The following is a 19,969-nucleotide window of genomic DNA, read 5'->3' on the forward strand; positions in this document are numbered from 1 at the left end:
CAAAATAGATTAAATTAATTTCTTTCTTCCCTTTGGGAACAGGATGCCTCCTGCTTTGCTGCCCACATGCTGCCTTTCATTTCTCCAGGAGCACACGGCTGTAGTTCAAGAGATCACTCTGACTCGGGAGAGGATTTGTGCAGGTAAGTGGAAGAGGAAGGAGAGCTTGGGGTGACTCAGGAGAGCTTGTTCTCCATCCGTCAACAGAAATCCAGGCAGCAGCAGCTCCTCTGGTATGGGCAATTCCTGCACATCTGTACCTGCTGGAGGCCGTGCACCGCTCTCACAATACGCTGCACGTTAACCACGGAGGGACAGCGCTGTCCTGAGGCAGCGCAGACCCAAGCACCATCCCCTGCATTTGGCTTCCAGGATGCCTCTTCAGCCAGACCTTCCTGCACAAGCGGGGCCCAGCGGTTCCCCAACCTGCCGAGCCCCTGGTGCAGCTCAGCCCTGGACCCCCAGCCGCTCTCCCTCCCGGAGCTCACTGCCTTCTCCTGGCACCGTCACTCTCCCCGCTGCCGACTCATCCCTTGCTGACAGTGTTGGGGACCTGCCTCATCTTTGATGTCAGTCAGTCTTTTGCAGGCTGGCTTCTACCTGGACGCAGCCTTTGGAGAACAGTGATTTATCGTTGCCTGCCCGCAGCGCACGCTGGCACGTGCAGTCTGCCACACGCTCTGGCTAGTCAATGGGGGATAACAGATAGCCCGACATGGACAGGGAATGGTGTGACGTTCTGGGCACCGCAGCAAGCCAGTCGCTCTGCCTGGACTCCAGCCGTGCTCAGCAGCACGAGAACCCACCGTCGGGGCCGGCACAGGGGGCAAGGGCAGCAGTACTGCAGTTCATGCATCACCTCCCTCTACCCTCCCGACGCTCAGGGGAGCACAAAGCTCTCTGCCCTCCTCCGCCATCCCTGGGGGATGGACTCATGCAGCCTCGTGGCGCACGTCCCAGCGAGGCTGATTGCCAGTGGACTTGAGATGCCTAGTGGGAAGGGGATGGGCAGGCTAACGGTAACACGGGGAAGGCACACTCCTGTCACAGGGGACATGAATTCCCTGATCTCAGCCAAGGCCTGGCCTCTCAGAGGAAGGCTAGAGGGTGAGAGGGCTCGGCAACCCCATGGGGATGCACAAAGGGGTGGCTGGGCAGCCGCGGGGCTCTGGAGAGCAGCAAAGCAGCACACAGAGGATGGCCCAGGGCACGGGCAGGCAGAGGAGGAGAAACCCCACTCAGGTTAATCTGAGCCACAGGCAGCCATGAGCCCCTCAGCATGCAAGGGCTCAGTCCATCCATCCCCCCCGGTCCCTCCCAGCATTTGGGAGCGAGGGGGCTGTGCAAAACCAGGGTCAAGGCACAGCAGGCAGCTGGCACCGCCACAACCTGTCTCCAGGGCACAGCTTAGGGCTGAGACTGAGCGCTCAGCCACAGGCTGGCAATCAGCTCAGAGGATTTATTCACTTGTTTTCCTTAAGCCACCTTATTTATTTTTCCCTTTTGGCTCCCTAGCTCCGGTCTCAGCTGGAATCCCTGGGATTTGCAGGCGGTTTTGCGGGGTACAGCGAGCTCAAGGTTTGATAAGAGAGGGGCGTAGGTTTTCCCAACCCACCTCCTCCCACCCAGGAGACCTACCGATGGGGGACAGCTCTGCCACACTGCCGATGTAGGGCCCCTCCAGGAAGCGTGGCTCGCTGTCGTTGATGTCCTGCACCTTGATGATGAACTCGGACTCAGGCTCCAGCAGCTGGTCCGTCTGCCGGTCGCGGGCCTGAGCCCGCAGGGTGTAGAAGGTTTTCTGCTCCCGGTCCAGGCGTTCAGTGGCGTGGATGTCACCTGTGATCTCGTCGATGAGGAAGATTGTCCCTGCGCCCTCCCCGGAGATAGTGTACTTGATGGAGCCGTCCCCCTCATCCGAGTCCGAGTGGATCTGCCAGGGAGAGAGGGAGAGGGGTGGGAGCAGGCTGGGGCCATGCTCATGCCCCCGCGTCCAAGACCGCATGGCTGTGAAGCCCCTGGTGCAAGGTGCCCACGGTCCCTGCATGATGCCCGTCTGCTCCCTCTGCTGCTGCTGGCCGGAGAGCAGGACAGAACACCACCAAACAACGCCTGTGCATGCAGGAAGGCCCCATAAACTTGAACTTCAGACCTGCCTCTGCCACCATACGCTCAGCAGATCACAAATCCTGCCAGTACCCACCCACACCACAAACCGAGGGCCAAACCCCACCACTGCAAGGGGTTAGGAGATGCTGGAAAAGGGAAAGACAACTCATCAGCACACCAAAAAAAAAAAAAAAAAGAAAAAAAGGCTTCCCTGTGGGCAAGGACCCAGGACCCTGGCAGTGCAGGATCACCTCTCCCAAGCTGCAGAGCAGACTGGGGTGTAAAGGCAGCTCACCAGCATCTGTCCCCATCCACCCAAAGCCCACGCTCATCTGCCAGCTCTGCTCCAGCCACCGCCACACTCCCGTTTCCAGGCAGTCGGTGCTGACAAATCTCCCTGGCTGAGAGCTCACGCACTCACTGCACATCTGTATTGGCTTCATGTGGCAAGAACACAGGGGGGTGTCAACCCCTCACAACATCACACCCACAGCCCCCACCTGAGCAAAGCCCGTGGGAGAATGTGGCAAATTAGGCTTGTGTTCAGGATGAAAAACAGACCCTGGGGAAGATGCTTTTGTAGCCAATTCCTGCTTCATTTTCTAATTAAGACAACATTTGAAATTAGGAAAAGAAAGGGTAAACAGCAGCTCCCCGCAGACCAGGAGCTGACTGGAATCCAGGCCAGACGTCCAGAGATAATTTTATTGGTGGCATTAAACTGAGTTATGAGGTTTTTACAATCCAGCCACTTATGAGAAATCTATTAACAGTAACTGGACAGGCAGAATGCATCTTGACAGAGAGCAGCATGGGCATTAATTGGGACAATCCATAATGGGACAGGCCCCCGGAAAGGTTTCATCAACTGCTTTCATTTGCTTCCTACAATTTCTGCTTAGAATCAGCAAAGCCGCCTCACCCCCCCCCAAAAAAAAAGAGAAAGAAAAAAAGCCGTCCATTAATCGGCTAATGAAATATGAAAATGTTTATGGGCCATTCAATCTTCCAAACTGCAGTTCTATAATCCACCTTTCAGACACACAGCTCTACCAGCAAGAATTTATACCAGAGCTGCCTCTTTTTTATGACGCCTTCATTATATTTGTCTTGTTAGATACAGTTTATATATTTATTTCATGAGTGAGGGGCCCACGCCTTAGACAATTCAATGCATTTTACACAACATTCCCATATTACTGCCCATGCTGAAACATCTCCCAAGGCTTGCCAAGGGAAGGAGACCTGCGCTCGGGGCCGAGAGCCCAGCGGCGCCGCTGGGACCGCCGTGGCTTGGCCACAGACCTGCTGGGGCAGCACCTCTCAGAGCAAGTGCCTGCAGGGATGTTCTGCCTGGCTCTGCAGGAGCATCCTGCCCTGGCGGTCCTGCCCGAGCCCTCCCTGCTGGCGAGCTTGCTGTCCCCTCCGCTTTATCATCCTCTCCCATCCTTTCCAAGGCCAGGCTGGACGGGGCTTTGAGCAGCCTGGTCTGGTGGGAGGTGTCCCTGCCCAGGGCAGGGTGTTGGAACTGGATGATCTTTAAGTTCCCTTCCAACCCAAACCAGTCTATGATTCTAGTGTTCACTGCTACCCTGCTAGAGATCAAGCTTTTCAGAAAGAAAAAAGGTGCACCTGGTCTGTACAGAGCGGGTAACAGAAACCTGCAATTTTCCGCTGAACACCAGGCTCATGATTAATAATTAGGCCAGAGGTAAACCACCCAGCACCTCTTCCCAGAACCACACTGAGCTCTCAGCACATCCTCTTTACATATTTGCTCATCGCTGACTGCTCGGAGCAGGCACCAGCATCCCTGCAAACTAGAACACTAGGAAGAAAAATGGAGCCTGGGCTCAAGGGGCTGCAGTGATTGATTTACAAGGGAAGATTAAAAGAGCTAAATCTGTGCTGCTTGACTAAACAACAACTAATGGGGGAGGGCCGGATAACAGAGTACAGACATCTGAGGGGAGATGCCACAGGCCCAGACCACATCCCAGGGATGCTTCTCCTGCCAAGCCTTGCCGGTACAGCGGGAAGGCTCAGGGAGCACCAAGTTTTGGGGACATCCACCACTACTGGGCATGGCAGGAGAGAAAAATTGGGCAGCCCTGGCATGGCACAGACCCATGCTGTCCCCGGGACCCCCTCTGCACCTTCCCCCGAGCCCCCTCCAACTCAGCGCTGCACCCCAGGAGCAGAGGGAACCCTGCGCTCAGCTCCTCCGGCCAAGGACTAGAGCATCCGCAACAGCTATTCGGAAGGTGGACAAAAGGCCGATCGGTTTGTTAAAGAGGAAAATAGTTTCCTTGTCCTAAAAGGCTACAGTCAGGATTTTTACGAAGCCATTAATTACTAGCTAATAATTAAGTCAAAATTAAATGTGCACATTCCTTATTAAAAGCGATTAAACAGAAAGCAAAAATACACAAATAAAAAATGACTCTGGGGCTGTGAAAGAAAGAAAATCAAATAAAAACTAGCCTGTAATAAAGGCGCACTCTGTTTGCTCCAACTCATAAACCCCGAGTTCATCAATTTTCTTTAAATATTAGCAACTTAATTAAATCTGCTTTTTTCCCTTTAATCCTCTCCTCTATCTAAAATAGATCTGTCCACACGCAGAAGTTTGTAACTAGTGCTGACCCCATAATTCTATTTAAAAAAACCCAAAGAAATCCACATCAAACTGACAGCAGCCTCAGGGGAAATTACAGTTCAGAAGAAGGATTAGCCAGAGAACCCAGATTTTATGGAAATGGTATCGGCCCTCTGAAAAGCACACGTAGGTGTGCAAGAGGCGTCCATGGAGGGCAAGCCCCAGCTACACTGCATGGAGCCGTGGGTCCCCCATGGAGGAAGGCTCTGGGACGCGCAAGCTGTGCGCCGGGGGGGACTGGCACCACTGCCCTGGGAAGCCGGGGCCCACCCCAGCCCTGGCATCCCCAGGTGGGCACCTCAGCTTCTCCCAACCCCAGGGAAAAACCCGTCCCTGGGTTGCCTTCAGCCCTCCGGAGCAATGTTCACAGGGAACGGCTTGCGGCGCCGGCTGGCTGTTTGTTCTGAGCGGGGTGGGCGATGCAGTGACTGATGTGGAAAGGGGCTGTAAAATGGGTTAGTTGTAGGTTCCTGGGTTCGTTTTGGAGATGCGGCGGTTGCTAGGCTACCTCCGGAGCTTGACAGGGCCTGATGCTTCGAGTCGCTTCCCAGGGGAGCTGTGAATTAGCTGTAACTGCACCGAGCGCCGTGGCAGAGGAGTGCGCCTTTCGAGTGTCTGCTGAAATGGACACAAATCACCACTGAAATCCCAGCTGGCCCCTAGCCAAGAAGCCCATTTTCAAGCCTCCTCCAGACTCATAACCAGACAGCCGAGGCCATCAGACAGCCCCGCTGCGTGAGCTCTGGGGCATTTTCCTTTGGGGAGAGCCCCTGCTCCCCAACAGGGGCAGCCCTAGCTGGCTTGCAGCACCCTACTCTGACTGGTCCCAACATCTGGCACTGCCTTCATCAATATAGAAGTAACACATCCTCCCAACACATGGAAGCCACAGGGCAGCTTCTCCACAGCTCCCAGAAAAGGACGAAGCCCAGCAACCCCAAGGCAAAACGCTCCTTCAGCCTCAGGACGCCAGGAGCAGAGGGACCAGAGGTCCATGTCCAGCCTCCCCATGCCCCAAGGTGGTCACACACCAGAGAAGCAGCAAGTTCCCAAGGACAGACCCAGCAAGCTCCAGGTTTGCTGGCACTCCTCTCCGCAGGGCATGCAAGCAAGGGCAAGAGCCAGGACAACAGGAACAGCCACCCCCTTGGAGAGAAGGGAGACTACCAGAGGGAGACCAGGGCTTTTCCAGCACAAGGAGACCAGCATGCTCCAGTGACCACTATCACACCTTCTCACAGCAGAGCAGGATGCGCTGGTTACAAGCCTGAAACCTCCCAGTGCCTCTCCCTGGAAGTTCATGGGTGCCACCACCTGTGCACAGCCCAGCAAGGATCCGGCCCTGGGAGCAGCATAGTAACACAGTGCAGCTCCCAGGGGCACCCAAAGGACAGACATAGCTCCCGGCAAGCTCCAGGAGAGCTCTGTCACCAGTGCTGGCCCCTCAGGGTCCCTCCAAGCCCTGGACACCCACACCAAGCACCTTCCACACCATGCTGTGCACGTCAGCCTGAGATCTGTAAATCCTGCAAGAACCTTGGTCTGGCCACAAACAAGAGCAGGATTGCTGCACCACTACTAGAGTGGGACATCTCTGCCAGCCCCAGTTTTTGGAGATAATTAGCTAGGAAACAGCTATTGTAGCCTGCAGGTCCAGGAGATCCTTCCAGGACCAGGAAGGAGCCACAGGGAGAGGCCATGAAACAAAACCCAGCACATGATCCCCATGCTGAAAGGGCTACGGGACCAGGGATGGACCATGTTCAGGAAGTCAGGGTTGCACCTACGGCAGCAACTGCTGGGGCAGGAGGGCCCTTGGTGCTACAGCAGCACTTCGGCTGCCAAGAAATTGCAGGGACCAGCATGAGCAGATGCCCGTCCTGCCCACCCAGCCCGGTCTACACATCTGCTCCAGCCCAGCATGTCCACCCACAGAGATGGGGCTGAGCCTTTCCCACTGCCCCCACAACACCCAGAGCTGCACCCTTTCTTGCACCCACCCCAAACACCATGGGAACCCAGCACGCAACTGGGAGAACATAGATATGAATTTTGGTGTATTCCTGTCCCGGGGTTTCTGGAAGCACATCAACCTCACCAGCCCCCATCAGGGACCGGGCTCCTGCCATCCCAGTCCACAGACCTAACCAGTCCCCCATGAGAAACCTTCATACAGGTCCTCTCTCTCCCCTGCCAGGCTTGACTGTGCTGCCAGCATGCCCCAGTCTGCCACCAGCTTGGTTACCCCCATGGAGACATAGGGCTACCTTACCTTCCCCACGTACAGCGGCTCCGTGCCTGTGTACTCCTCCACCACAAAGAATTGATTCCAGACCCAGCCACGCTTCACTCGCCCACCAGCCAGCAGTGCGGGGTCCCCCGGCTGCCCGAGGCCAGGGCCCTCCACCGCTGTGTGCATGGCCCAGGCCCCCAGCTCCTGGATGGCGCAGAACAGCAGCAGCATGGTCCACGAGAAGCCCTGCAGACCCTTCGCCATTGCACTCTAGGAGGCTGCATGAGCAGTATCTTTTGGACAGGCAATTAGCATCCTTTAGGGAAGAGGAGAAGGAGGAAAGTCCACACTAGCAGCGTGGGGCTCACCAGTCAATGCAGAGCATCCCCATCCCCGCTGCATGCCGTGTCCTGCAGCTGGAGCACTCCTGTCCCAGCAGGCTGGAGTCACATCTGTGACAACAGACGTCCTGGACCTCCCACTGCTAACGCAGGGGCAGTCAGTGCTGGTGCCTTGCAGGCTGCTCCTGGGTCTCCAGAGAAGAGTCTGGCAGCTGGCATTTGTCCCCGGGGACAGAGCTGTGGGGCTCCGTGCTCGGCTGCTGCCGGTCTTGCTGGGGAGCAGGGTCCCGCACAGCCTGCTGCCCACCCTGCCAGCGGGCAGGGGGCTCCGCAGCTGCGTGCGGGGCACGGGCACCCGCCACCGTCATTCACGGGAAGCGAAGGGAAGCTTTTCCACGTACGGTTTCACAGAGAAGTTAACAGGATGAGCTGCTGTGGCCAATGTCTTGCCTGTCCCGTGGTGGCCCTGGACTACTGCGTCGGGGGTCCGGCAGCACAGGCGGCTGTGCCACATGTGCGGGTCACAAGCCCATTTGTAACTCCCATCTTCAGGGGGATGAGATCCCAGCACCTGGCGAAGGGTCCTTTGCCCAGCTGATGCCGGTCGCTTCCATCCTCTGCTGAATCACACAGGGAGGTGCAGGGCAGCCGGCAGCATCCCCAGGAGCCTGCAAAAGGCCAAGGTGTCAGTGCTGGTGTGAGAGCCAGGCTCCGTGTTCCCCCCGCTCCATCCTCCCCCTGCAGCCTTAGTCAGCATCTCCCACCCTGCCTGGCCCCAGGTGCCCCACCATAAAGCCCAGCCCCACAGGTCCTGCTTTAGCAGGAAGGGAAGGTACCCAGGAAGGTACCCGGGAAGGGAAGGCAGCAAGCTGCAGAGCTCTCATCACCACGCACGTTTGCTCCAGCAGGGACTCCGAGACTGAGGAGCCCCAACTGTCAAGGGTCCCTCCTCACCACGCTGCCCTGGTTGCCGAGAGGAGCGAGGTCTGCTGCGCCATCGCTGCCCACGCTGGTGGGAGATGTGTAGGCAGCACCCCCAGCACCGCACAGGGCCAGACCACGCCAGTCCTGCACGCACGCACCAGGCGATGCCAGTGCCTGACAGGGGAGGTGCTGGCTGTCCGGCCACTGCCGCTAGTTTTCCCAGCATCTTGCTTCTGCAGCCATGGACTAGGAGGAAAGCATCTCTTCAAGGACTCGCCATCTGTCTGACTTTAAAGCTAAGAGTTTAAGAAAGGGTGAGGTTCAAGACACCCACGTGGCACCAAGGATAAAGACATGAGACCTGTGGTCAAGGGCAGACTGCATCCAGTGAGCACCTGGGGAGAAGAGGCCGACCGGGAGATGGGTGTGCAGCATCCATCCCTGCCTGCACCAACACCCTGAGCTTCCACTAGAGCTCTGCGACACCAGCCACAGCCAGAACTACTCATGAAACATGCATATCTCCATCGGTTTGCAGAATTAATCTCCTGTCATCTGTTACTCTAAATGGGAGGGGGAAAGAGGATGAATGGAAAGGGGACAATCCTGGACTAGATAGTCATCGACTCCCCATAGAAGGGGAACTGGACTGTGCTCCAGAGTCCCCTGCGTGGTTCTGAATGGCCCTAGCAGTGATTCTGAACCCTAGCAGTTCAGAGCAGGGGTAGCTGGCAAGTATTTCCCTAGCTCTTCCTTGCCCTTGACATTCCCTTCGTGCGACCGCACCAACGGGGCAGTTCCCCAAAGCACCCAGTGAGCTGCACTGATATTTCTGCATTTGCCTGACTGGACAAACACTGAGAAACACGGGGCATTAGTGCCAGGCATCCTTCCTCACTGCCTCTTCATGGTTCACAAGCAGTGGGTCATGCAATGTGCACAAATCTATTCACACACGATGGCTCGCACCCGTGTTCCATCCCATGCACAGCTAAGAGCACTCACACGCACTGGCGCTCTCCTTTGTCCATATGTGTGCCTCACTTGAGTGTACACACGTGTTTTCGCCTCCATGTACACATGCCATACTCCACACACACATACATGTCAGCTCTCACTCGTGGAAGCCCTGTGCTCCTCATGCTCCAAGGAGCAGAGGGTCTCCGGTGCATCTTTATGTTAGCAATCACAGTACAGAAACACCAACATTCCTCCCCGCCCCTCTTCCCTGCCAGATCATTTGTTATTAAGACCTCTCCGCACCATGCACTGAAGGCTGTTGGCACCGGCATGACTCCCTCTTGCAGCCGGGCCTCCCCGTGCAAGAGCCATTCCTGCCCCTGCTCCTGAAGGGCCACCTATTCTTCCAATCCGGTGAGAACCCCTATCATCACACAGCAAAATATTTAACGTCGGAGACTATACCCAGGGAAGCGAGATGGCCTGTAGACGGGTGACAGGCTGGGTTGTTCCTTCCCACTGTTAGAAGTCTCACAGAATGAAATAATTGCAGCCTTCGTCAATCAAACACAGATATAAAGGTCCCCGCTCTGGAGCGACAGAGCTGAGGCTGCCCCACCTGCAGCAGACTTCAGAGCAAGACATAAGAGGACACGTACAACAAACCTGTTTTATCACGCTTACACGGATATATAGAAGAATCATATAATAAGATGTAGCGTACCACTGCCACAACCAGCATCTCTCCAATTTCTCACGTCTGTGAAATTTGTGGCTATGTTGGAGTAAGTTCCCCAGACAGCGAGAGACAGCAATAAACCGAACAGCGCAAGGTGTGCCAGAGCAAGAGCTTCAGGCCAGCACTCAGGGCAAACAGCAGGTGTGGGAAGAATAGCATCCAAGGGCAGGAAGGCGGCACGCTGCCCCGGCTGCCCCCAGCAGGCCTTGCTCAGGGCACACAGCTGGCAGACAGCACGGACACTGGCTCTGGGAGGGCAGAAGGAGCCATGCCCCTTCCCCTCATCACACCATTTCACTCCTGAGTGGCATCTGCAAGCGGCCCATTTCCTCCATGACCCGACTGCTGGAGCCACACACAGGAGCCAGCCCCGTGGGCGCAGAGGGATGGCACCGCCACTCATTCGGAAACCGGCACTGCTGCCTTTTCTTTCAGCCTTGCCAGAGTTACAGCATATAAATGGAGGTAGCCACATCCTAAACGGTATCAATAAATGAGTAAAAGCAACAACTTAAATGCACGCGCGAAAGCAAGGCGGAGCGCAGAGGAAGCGAGGGCAATAGATGTCGCAGTGGGTGAGCACGGCTCCGGCAGAGCTGCTCCCCGGCTGGCGGACGAGCTGGCCCGCAGTTCCCAAGGCAACTTGCTCAGCCCTGTGGCATCGGAGCACGGCACAGAGCAGCGAGTGCCAGGGAGAGGAGAGTCCCGCTGAGCCTGCACGGGCTGGGCTGCCGTTGCTGTGGGAACCACAACCTTGTGTTTGGAGCCTCAGCCATTATGCCGCTTTCCACATTTAGCAGATTTCCCCGTCTTACCGCTACGTCTGAACTCATGTGGTTTGCTGGTGGCTGCCTCACGTGTCCGAAGTTCGGCTGCACTCAGCTGAGCTGTTGGCACGCTCTGCCTACGCGCAGCAATGCAGGTGGGGTGACAATTTGCCTCAAGGCACCTCTGAGACACTCAGGTCCCAGACTGCAAAGCCCATCTACACAACCCATTGCGAGCTCCAGCCCCCCAGAAACGCTGACCCAGAGACACGTCTGTGGCAAGGCTCGTTGCCGCTAACTGGGTTCTTCCTCTCCACCCATAAAGTCTCAGCCTGCCTCTTTTCTGTCACAGCTTCAGGCCACAGCTAGGGTCAGTGTCACGTCTCTTCTCAGCGTGCAGACCTTTCTTTCTGGCTGTCACATCACAGACCGCGTCCAGAGGAAGCGGATCCAAGAGCCCCAAGTCCTGCTTGTGACCTTGCAGCTGCAGGATTCAAAGGACCCCAGGGCTACAGAGCACCACAGAAGGCCCCTGTGCACAGGAACCAAGACCAACACGACATTTATTTCCCCGTGTTATTGAAGACCTTTCACCACCAGCTGGAAGTGCCACTTCTCTCTGCCACACGTGAGCAGCGGAGCCGTAAATAAGCAGAGAGAGCTGCTGCCGTCGCAGGCAGAGCCAGCCGCAGCACCGCATCCCAAGCGGGCGGCAGCGGGCAGCTGGCTGCAAGCGCAGGGCACGCAGGCAGCAGGCGCAGGGCGCACCAGGCAGGGTTCCACACACGCAGTGAAGCACCAAACCCTCGCACCGCCCCGGGCAGTGCCCTCTCTCTCCTGCTGCTCTGTCATCCCCGCTTCCCAATTATCAGCACAAACCGTCCCCCCCCTCCCCCCCGCCGCCCCACAAGAGCTTGTGCAGTTTGTCGGCGTGTATTTGGCACAGCCATACTGTACATCATGTTGACAGCAGAAATTACATCCTGAGCTTATGTTTTACACTGTGCTCTGTCAGAACTCACCGCAGCCCAGTGATCAGGACAAATTGAATAGCATCCCGTCCGTGTCAATATTTATTTCATTTTACAAATGCAGGCTGATGCGGGGGAAAAGCAGGCAGGGGGAGGGGGGAAGACACAGGCAGGCACAGCACACAAAGATAGCACTGCCCAATACATCACAGCCCTACACCTCCAAACTCTACTATCGCCCAACACTGCTGCAGTCCCAGAGCCAGAGCAGCAGCATCCCAGGAGCCCAGGGAGGGGGGATCCCAACCAGAGGCCAGACGACCACCCTGGGACCTCACAGAATCCTCTAGGTTGGGAGGGACCTTTAAGATCGTTGAGTCCAACCGTCAACCTAACACTGCCAAAACCACCACATCTACCTGTCTTTTAAATATCTCCAGGGATGGTGATTCCAACACTTCCCTAGGCAGCCTGTTCCAATGTTTGATAGCCCTTTCAGTGAAGAATTTATTCCCAATATCCAACCTGAACCTCCCCTGGCGTAACTTGAGGCCATTTCCTCGTGCAGCGCTCCCCGTGCCCGCAGCTCGATGGCAAGGGCTGCCACACCAGCACCGTTCCTCTGAGACAAGCCCTTACAAGCAGCAGAAAACGCAGAGTCCCCCAGCAGCCAGGAAAGCTGCATCAGAGCAGAAGGAGAGCCCTCCCTCCTCGATGCCAGCTTGCCGCCTGAGCTAACGCAGGGCTGGATGCACTGCCTCGGCTCCTCAGCACCTCCCGGCAGAGTCACACAAACTGCCTGCACGAGCATCAGGACCGCTCCGTCTGTTGGGAATGGCCACGAGGATGCTGCATAAGCTGCTGGGGAGCGAGGCAAGAGTAAGGCACTGCCTGTGCCACCCTTGGGAAGGCAGAGCCACAGAATGAATACCAAGCACGAGACAGGAGCTCTCTAAAGCTTGGGCCTTCTCCTGCTTTTCCATGGCATGCCCACACCCCAAAGGATACAAGGAAATGGAAGCTGCAGCAGGAAGGTCAGGGACAACAGCTTAGTCCTGACCCCATGGTCCTGGGCATGGCCCTCATTGCTCAGTTTGCCATCTGCAGATGAGTTCAGACTGGGAGTATCAGTTACCCAGCTCCAGCCCTGTCACCCAACAAAGACAAGGAAGGAGCAGACAGCAGCACACCAGGGACGGTCTCCAGACTACCAGTTGCTTCCACCACTTGCTTGCGGAAGCCCAACCTCACAGCTGGAAAATTGGGAGCTTGTGGACTCTCATGTTGCTCCTCACACTGCTCTCCAGTGGCTTCCCAAGGGCAGAGCATGCAATGACAAAGGGGGCAGCCTCAGGTGGACCTTGCTGGGACGCAGGGCAGCAAAAAGACTGCAATTAGTTCAGCAGCAATTCTTCTCCAGTGCTGCCTACAGTGCAGCATGTGGTGTGTAACCACGTCTCCTCCTGTTAAACAGAATTCAAATCCACTTAATGCTCCCTTTCCTGGGAAAAGGAACAGGCTGCCTAGAACATGCTTCCAGTATCTGTTGTATGGAGGTAATACAAGCATGGCAAAGCTGCTGCAAAGCTTTAAGATGGTTCATAATCTCCAGGCCTAGGGCTAAGACATGAACTCGGGCTCTCTGGAGCTCACTTCCTCTACTGGATATTGTAAGACAAGATGAGGCAAAGATACTTTTTTTGCTTTTACAAACTTCTCCTTGAAATCTAGAGACGAGGGAGGAGGCAGTCTTGCCAGACGTAAGATACTATCAACTCCAGAGTTGGCCACATGGCAAGCCTAATGCATTTAAACATCCAAGACCCCACACACTGCATCTGACAACGCACCTCAGTGCCACACCAACCCGGGACCACTGCACCAGGGCCAAGCACCCACCCACATCCCCATAGCTTCCTGCAGCTCCTTCCTAGCATCCAAGAGATATTTTACAATTACCGCTTTGGGCTGGACAATGGAATAGTCAGGGCATCCAGCCCTCAGACCCACAGGGAGTGCTCTGTAGGTTTAAAACACTAGGGACCAACCTGGCTGCTGCTCCACTGTGGTACCCATTATGGTACCACAGGCACCATAAACAAGTGTCTTTGGCTGGAATACATTAACATGCATTGCTAATTCCATAAGAGACATCAGCACTGGTGAGAGCAAAGGTGTGGGATTCCGTCTTGATGTGAGTGGGTTTTTTATGATCACAGCCACTGCACTGCAAAGTTCCCATTCCATAGCAGATGCCATCAGTGATGTGACATTGAAGGCCCGATGTTCAGATAAAACAAAGCTGGAGAATGTCTCAGAATACTGTGGCGCCAAGAAAACAACTGCAAGCGAGACAGGTTTTCACCACTGCAAGCTCTGGAACTGCCACAGCATCCCTCTGCTGAGATACGTTCTGCAGACGCTCTAACTCAGTCTCCTTTCCAGAATCTCGACACATTTTGCCAATCAAGCGAGATATTGATCTGGATGGCACACAGCATCACAGTTTGTACAAATGCTGGAGATAAGTGGCCAAGGGATTCAAGACTGTAGAGGCTTTTGAAGAGGATATTTAAACTGCTTTTGTTTTTACTTATGCAGCGAAAGGCTCATGTAACCACAGTTACTGGCTGAACACATCCCAAGTGCAAGTCCAGACTGTGCAAAGCAATGTTTGATAGCAATCTGCCTTTCAGCGAGTCTGCAGCCCTGATACAGAGCACAGAAGACAGACAGATAATGATAAAAATAAAGTTTTCTCACTAATGTCACCCTAGCCTCAGCTGTGACAACAGGGCAGAAAGCCCATTATACATAGTAAAAGTTTAGTCATGCTTGTTCTTGAAGTAAATCTCCAAGTTTCCTCTTTCTGTTTTCCTTGGAATTATTCTCCCAGCAGGGGACTTCTGCCTCTGCTTTTCTTCTCAGATAAACTTGCACACAGTCCAGGTAAAGTTGTTTTTCCGGAGGAACCTCTACCTACACAATGCTCAGCACTATATGACTAAACACCCATTTTCTCCCTTCTTTTTAAGTTGCTTTAAGTTTAATTATTGGCCCCTTTGATGCTGCCTTGAGAAATTCTAATAGAAGAGTGCAGCGACTGTCAGAGCAGGAGCTATTCACAACCTTTTGACTTCTCATGTTCAGTCACTTTCTGCTATCAGACACACCGGGAGGAACAGTATTTGTTAAAGCTCTCACACAAGCATTGTTTAGAAAAAAGTATTTTCAAAGTTCAGGAGATTTTTTTTCCCCCCCCTACAAATCTTCTTTGGTCCAAGTTTCAAAGAAATTTTAATTGCAAAGAAAATCTCAAAGTCTGCCTTAGGGAAGAGGGTTTTACAGCCATAACGGTCTCGCTCTGCAGCAATTCTTTTCCAAATATGGAATTTTCATGCCTTGTCTACGTGAATACAATACTTTTAATTCGCCTTTAAAAAACAATCTCTGAGAGGAGGTGGAAGCAAAGGCATCTTCCTGCAGACCCGAACACGTACGTGATTCCCTCTGCCCAGGACTGGGAGAAGCCACCTCCAGGCTGAGAGGGAAGAGAAGACACGGAGCCACTCTGCCCCAAGCACACCCGCAGGCCGGAGTGCAGCTGGCCAGCTAGCCACAGTGGGCAAGGCAAGCTGCACCAGTATGGCCAGCACATCTACACCAGTTCCCAGACCAGGAGCCAAATAACCACAGCTCTCAGGAGGCTCTGAACTAACCAAGCAGAACCCCCCGGGCTCAGGGCAAGCTGCTGTTCCAGCTGAGCACGCAAAAGCTCTGCCTCCGAGTGCCAAGGAGGCAAGTCAGATAGACGGGAGAAGCCACAGCCCCGGAGAGGACTGCTGTCCATGGCCGGGGCACAGGAACGGCTTCACCCCAGAGACAGCAGCCACTGCTCTGCCACGCCATTTGTGGTTTCCCCTTTCTGAATTTCACCCTCCGAGCCCTTGAGCTCACCAGGTCCCTTCCTGACATTCAGCACAGGGACTGCAGGTGCTCGCACAGCCCACCCGTTACACACCAGCTCTGCTAGCCCCACACCAGGCCCTCCTGCTCCTTGGACATTCCTGTGGCTCCCCTCAGGATCCCGGTTACCACAGTTATTTATGCAACACAGCTTCAAAGGAACAGTGGCAGAAGGTGTTTCCCTCCTGCTTCCCACAAGGGGAGGTCTCCCTGCCTCATAAATCCCCGATCAGCTCCATGGGCGGGAGCCCGGGACACCCGAGCAACCAGACAGAACCATCACTGGCCTCCTCATCCCTCTCTGCCAATTCCATGCAGTGCTAAAGGCCGGATATCCAGCAGCTCAGGGTTCACTGGCACAGCTGGACACACAGACACCGACACAGAGCCCCACGCATCGGGAGCGCTGGCATCTCCGACCCCACGGGAAAGAGAAAGCTGATCCCAAGGGACAATTCAAGGGATCGCGGGCGAGTCACTCTTTCCCGCGAACCTGACAAACTGCCTGAAGCGCTAGCAAAAAAGCAAAACAAAGCACCTGAGCACTCAGATCTGACAGGGCATGGCTCGGCTTTCCTTTGCACAGGAAACCGTACGCCGCTAAGCGCCGTGCAGGCTTGAACCCACCGATTGCTTCAGCAGGGAAAGGAAATGCGACATACCTGTCCGGCTTCTCAAAGGCTTGTGAACAGAATCATTAACAGTGGCAAGAAGAATCAGAGTTCTCAACAGCTGAAGGGAGAGAAAAAAAAAAAACCAAGAGGGGAGACACAAAAAAACCAACCAGGCGAAAAACAGAAGCCCCATTGCTGTGAGCCCAAATCTGATATAAAAACTGAAAGGGGGGTGAAAAACAAAACCAAAAGAGTTCAGTCATGACCTGGCAGAAAATGAGAAGGGACCCCATGGAGGAAGCAAAATCCATAAATTGCAGGAGATTATCTTAGTCAAGGCTACTGCTAGAAACTTCTGAAGAACAGCACTGAGCCAGGGGACCGGCCAAACAGGAACTGGAAGGCACTGCCAAATTGGCATTGACACCCAGGTACAGCTCAAAGAGAGCACATGAAGGAGAGCCTGGCTCTAGCTGGGCAGGAGGACAAGGTGACATTGCTGCTCTTCCAATGCCTGCAGCAATGGCCGTTGCCCCAGCCACCACGCTTCCGTGGCCATCCTTGCCCGGGGCTTGGCATCACCAGCATAGAGGGCATCAGACATCCTTGGCCCCCACCGGCCACAGGTGAGCAGTGCTGGTTATGAGGAAGATGCCTGCAGCATCTCTGTCACAACTTCTTGGGTGGACGGAGTTCCTCCTGCTGCAGAGAGAAGGCTCCAGAGCTCAGAGCAGGTCTTTAATTTTAGGATCTGGATAGACAGCCGCATCTGAAAGTCATCCCCTTACAAGCCCCCTGTGGAGAGTCAGGAGTCATTCCCAACCGCCTCGCGACTTTTATGCCCCACTGCCTCATGAGGAGCCAGAAATAGCCCCACACAGCAGGGCGGAGAACCCCCACAACTCTCCACCACCACCAGAGCTGACCCCCCTGGCACAGCCCAAGGACACACAGGAACCACCATCACCCCCCTCCTTGCCTCCCGCTGCCACTTCTTTGGGCCCTGGAGGCCAGCAGAAGTGACAAGAAGGAAAGGCATGGACTGGCCCAAACAAGGCAAGTGGAATCAAAGCTGATAGCCCAGACAAGTGGGCACCTGGATGGGAGTTAAAGGACAGATTAAAATTATTTAAAAAAAAACACAAAAGGAATTCTTACACTTTGACAAATGTGGAGGGAATTGGGTTCTTTTAAGCAAATGTTTGGCAGATGCATGAATTATTTATCATTCAATATTGTGTGATTAAATGGAAAATTGAAGACGTTCACAGCTTTGTCTGCAACTTTCCACGTCTCACGAAAGTCTCCCCAAATTCCTACAGAGAATAACAAGTGGGTATTATACTGAGCCACAAGGGTTCAAAGAAACTTCCCTCGGTTTGGCGCTCAGGGTTCAAGGTCAGATGCAGACTCAGGCGTCTGATTAAATAAATACTATGGCAGGCACACGTCGCTTTCAGGAAGGTCTCGCTGCTGCTTGCTCTTCTTCCCTATACATTTTAATCCTCTTGGAAATTCTGTCCCTGGAAATCTCTCATGATCAGAGAAGTGTGGCCCCTCTTTACAGAGCACACGAGGCGAGGGAAGTCTCTTCCCATGGCAGCACATTCATTTTGAGACTCAGACCAAGTCACCACGGGATCACTCACACTGAAGTGGGGAGGTCAGGAGAGCAGTGAAAAGCAGGAGAAGACCTGGGGCAGCTGCACTGCAGGTCTCTCTCCTGCAGCTTTAGAAGTACTTTTTTGCCGGTGTAACAGGACAATTAAGTTATGCCCAGCCCAGATTAGAAGCAAGCACCAACTCTCTGTTGCAGGTGCCTTAGGCCAAAAGCAGCCTGAAGGGGCAAGTGGCATCCTCAGCACCTCAGGACAAGGTCTGCAGCAATAGACAGCTGTCAGAAAGGTGGAAGAATGAGAGCGATTAGTCTTTTTAATGCCAATTTCAGCCTGATCTTTCACACTTAAGAAAACTGTTACAATGATTTTCTTATTTTCAGAGGAGCTCATTAAAAAGGAATTAGAAACAAGATAGTCTAACGGATAAGGAAATTATTTCTGCAACAGCTCTGCATCTGCACTCCGCGGCCACCCAGGCTACCGGACTTGCCCAGGCAGCATCTGTGCAGCAGCCAGAGCACCTCAATCCCCAAGGCATGGCCATCACCACCAACAACCACCACCTGAGCGATACCCTCCTGCTCAAACATGGGCTTTTCTGGCACATGGAAGAAGAGGCTCCAGCCTCAAACCTTCCCACTCCCCAGAAATTCCTCAGCAAACACGCTGGGGAGAAAGGAAGGAAACTTGGTACCACAGAAATTCAGGAACCTGAAGGTGACTGTGGCACAGCCTCATCCCCCAAACAGGAAGCAAGTTTGCTTTGCTGAGATGCAGCAGTGCCCAGAAATATCCACCACAGTTGGCAGAAATCCCTGGTAGCTGAGTCTCCTTCACAAGTAGCACATTTTGGCCAAGTCTATTTGAAAGTCTGCATCTCCAAGAGGAGCACGGCAAGAACTGAGCCACCGCACACCCCTCGGGGCTGCCCCAGGCCATCAGAGCCCTTCTAGGTCCCTCCTTGGGTCCCTAAGGCTGCACTTTGAGCAGAAACAGGCCAGTAATGAGCAGATATTCTTGAGAAAGGGCACCAGAGCTTCGCAGACCAAAAAGAGCCTCTGGATGGTCACCCAGGTAGAGACTCATTCAAAGCAAAGCCCACCTCCCCCTCACAAATCACAACCAGGAGAATCTGACCATCTTGCTGGTCCGCGGACCTACATGCTGGAGCAGATGGGCCAGGTCTCTAAGCAAGCAATCCTCACAGCACACCCATCACCAATGAGCTGTAGATAAAGGCTTTCTCCAGCCTGTAACAGACTAAAGGGTTACAATCTTCTTGTAGGCAACTTGAAGACAACAACAATAGGCTAAATTTTACATTCAATCATTATTTGCAATAATTTGTTCCATTCTACTAATTTCACCACCACTACTAGCTTCTGATGATGCGCAGCACTTGGAGTCGTGTCCCAGGAGTCAGAGTTTGTCCAGAGCAACACAAACCTCAGCCACCAGCCCCAGACCTCGGTGGCATAAGTGCTATTTCACTTCCCCAGGAAAAACAGGCAGGTTTCGCAAAGAGCTGCTCACTGCTTCACAGATACCACAAAGTCACATATGGTCTGGATGGCCAACATTCAGCACTCCTCCTACGCGCTGCCAGATTTGCCAAGAATTGTTGGACCAGATGATCCTTCCAACCTGGTTTTCTACAATTCGATGGCCAGAGGGAACAGGTCAGTGCTGGCCCAGCGCTCATGGCCCCACCAAGCAGTCCTCACTGATGCTGCCAGGGCCAACAGCCCCGGGAAGAGAATCCACGTGGAAACTGGTCTCCCTCCAGAGCAGAGTGGCCCTTTCACCCCCTCCTTGCCACAGCCCTGAACATTTCACAGAATGGCAGGGACCTCTGGAGATCATCCAGTCCAACCCCCTGCCAGAGCAGGGTCACCCAGAGCAGGTGGCACAGGAACGCGTCCAGGCGGGTTTGGAATGTCTCCGGAGTTGGAGACTCCGCCACCTCTCTGGGCAGCCTGTGCCAGGGCTCTGCCACCCTCAAAGTAAAGAAGTTCCTCCTCATGTTTAGGTGGAAGTTCCTACATTCAAGTTTGTGCCTGTTACCTC

The 19,969-nt window shown here is 54.3% G+C and overlaps 1 protein-coding gene across 3 annotated transcripts in view; it reads right to left on the minus strand.

Annotated features, from left to right (window-relative positions):
• The window catches only part of CDH22 (cadherin 22), a 105,001-nt gene that overhangs the window by 69,648 nt on the left and 15,384 nt on the right, over nt 1–19,969 (minus strand). For all 3 annotated transcript variants that reach the window (XM_054218850.1, XM_054218851.1, XM_054218849.1), the window contains exons 2-3: nt 7,041–8,010; nt 1,639–1,933 (exon numbers count right to left, since the gene is read on the minus strand). In XM_054218850.1, coding sequence (XP_054074825.1) covers nt 1,639–1,933; nt 7,041–7,265 — 520 coding nt within the window. In that variant the 5' untranslated portion in view covers nt 7,266–8,010. The remainder of the gene's footprint in view (nt 1–1,638; nt 1,934–7,040; nt 8,011–19,969) is intronic.

The sequence above is a fragment of the Rissa tridactyla genome, chromosome 12 (genome assembly GCF_028500815.1).
Source record: "Rissa tridactyla isolate bRisTri1 chromosome 12, bRisTri1.patW.cur.20221130, whole genome shotgun sequence".
Taxonomy (NCBI): domain Eukaryota; kingdom Metazoa; phylum Chordata; class Aves; order Charadriiformes; family Laridae; genus Rissa; species Rissa tridactyla.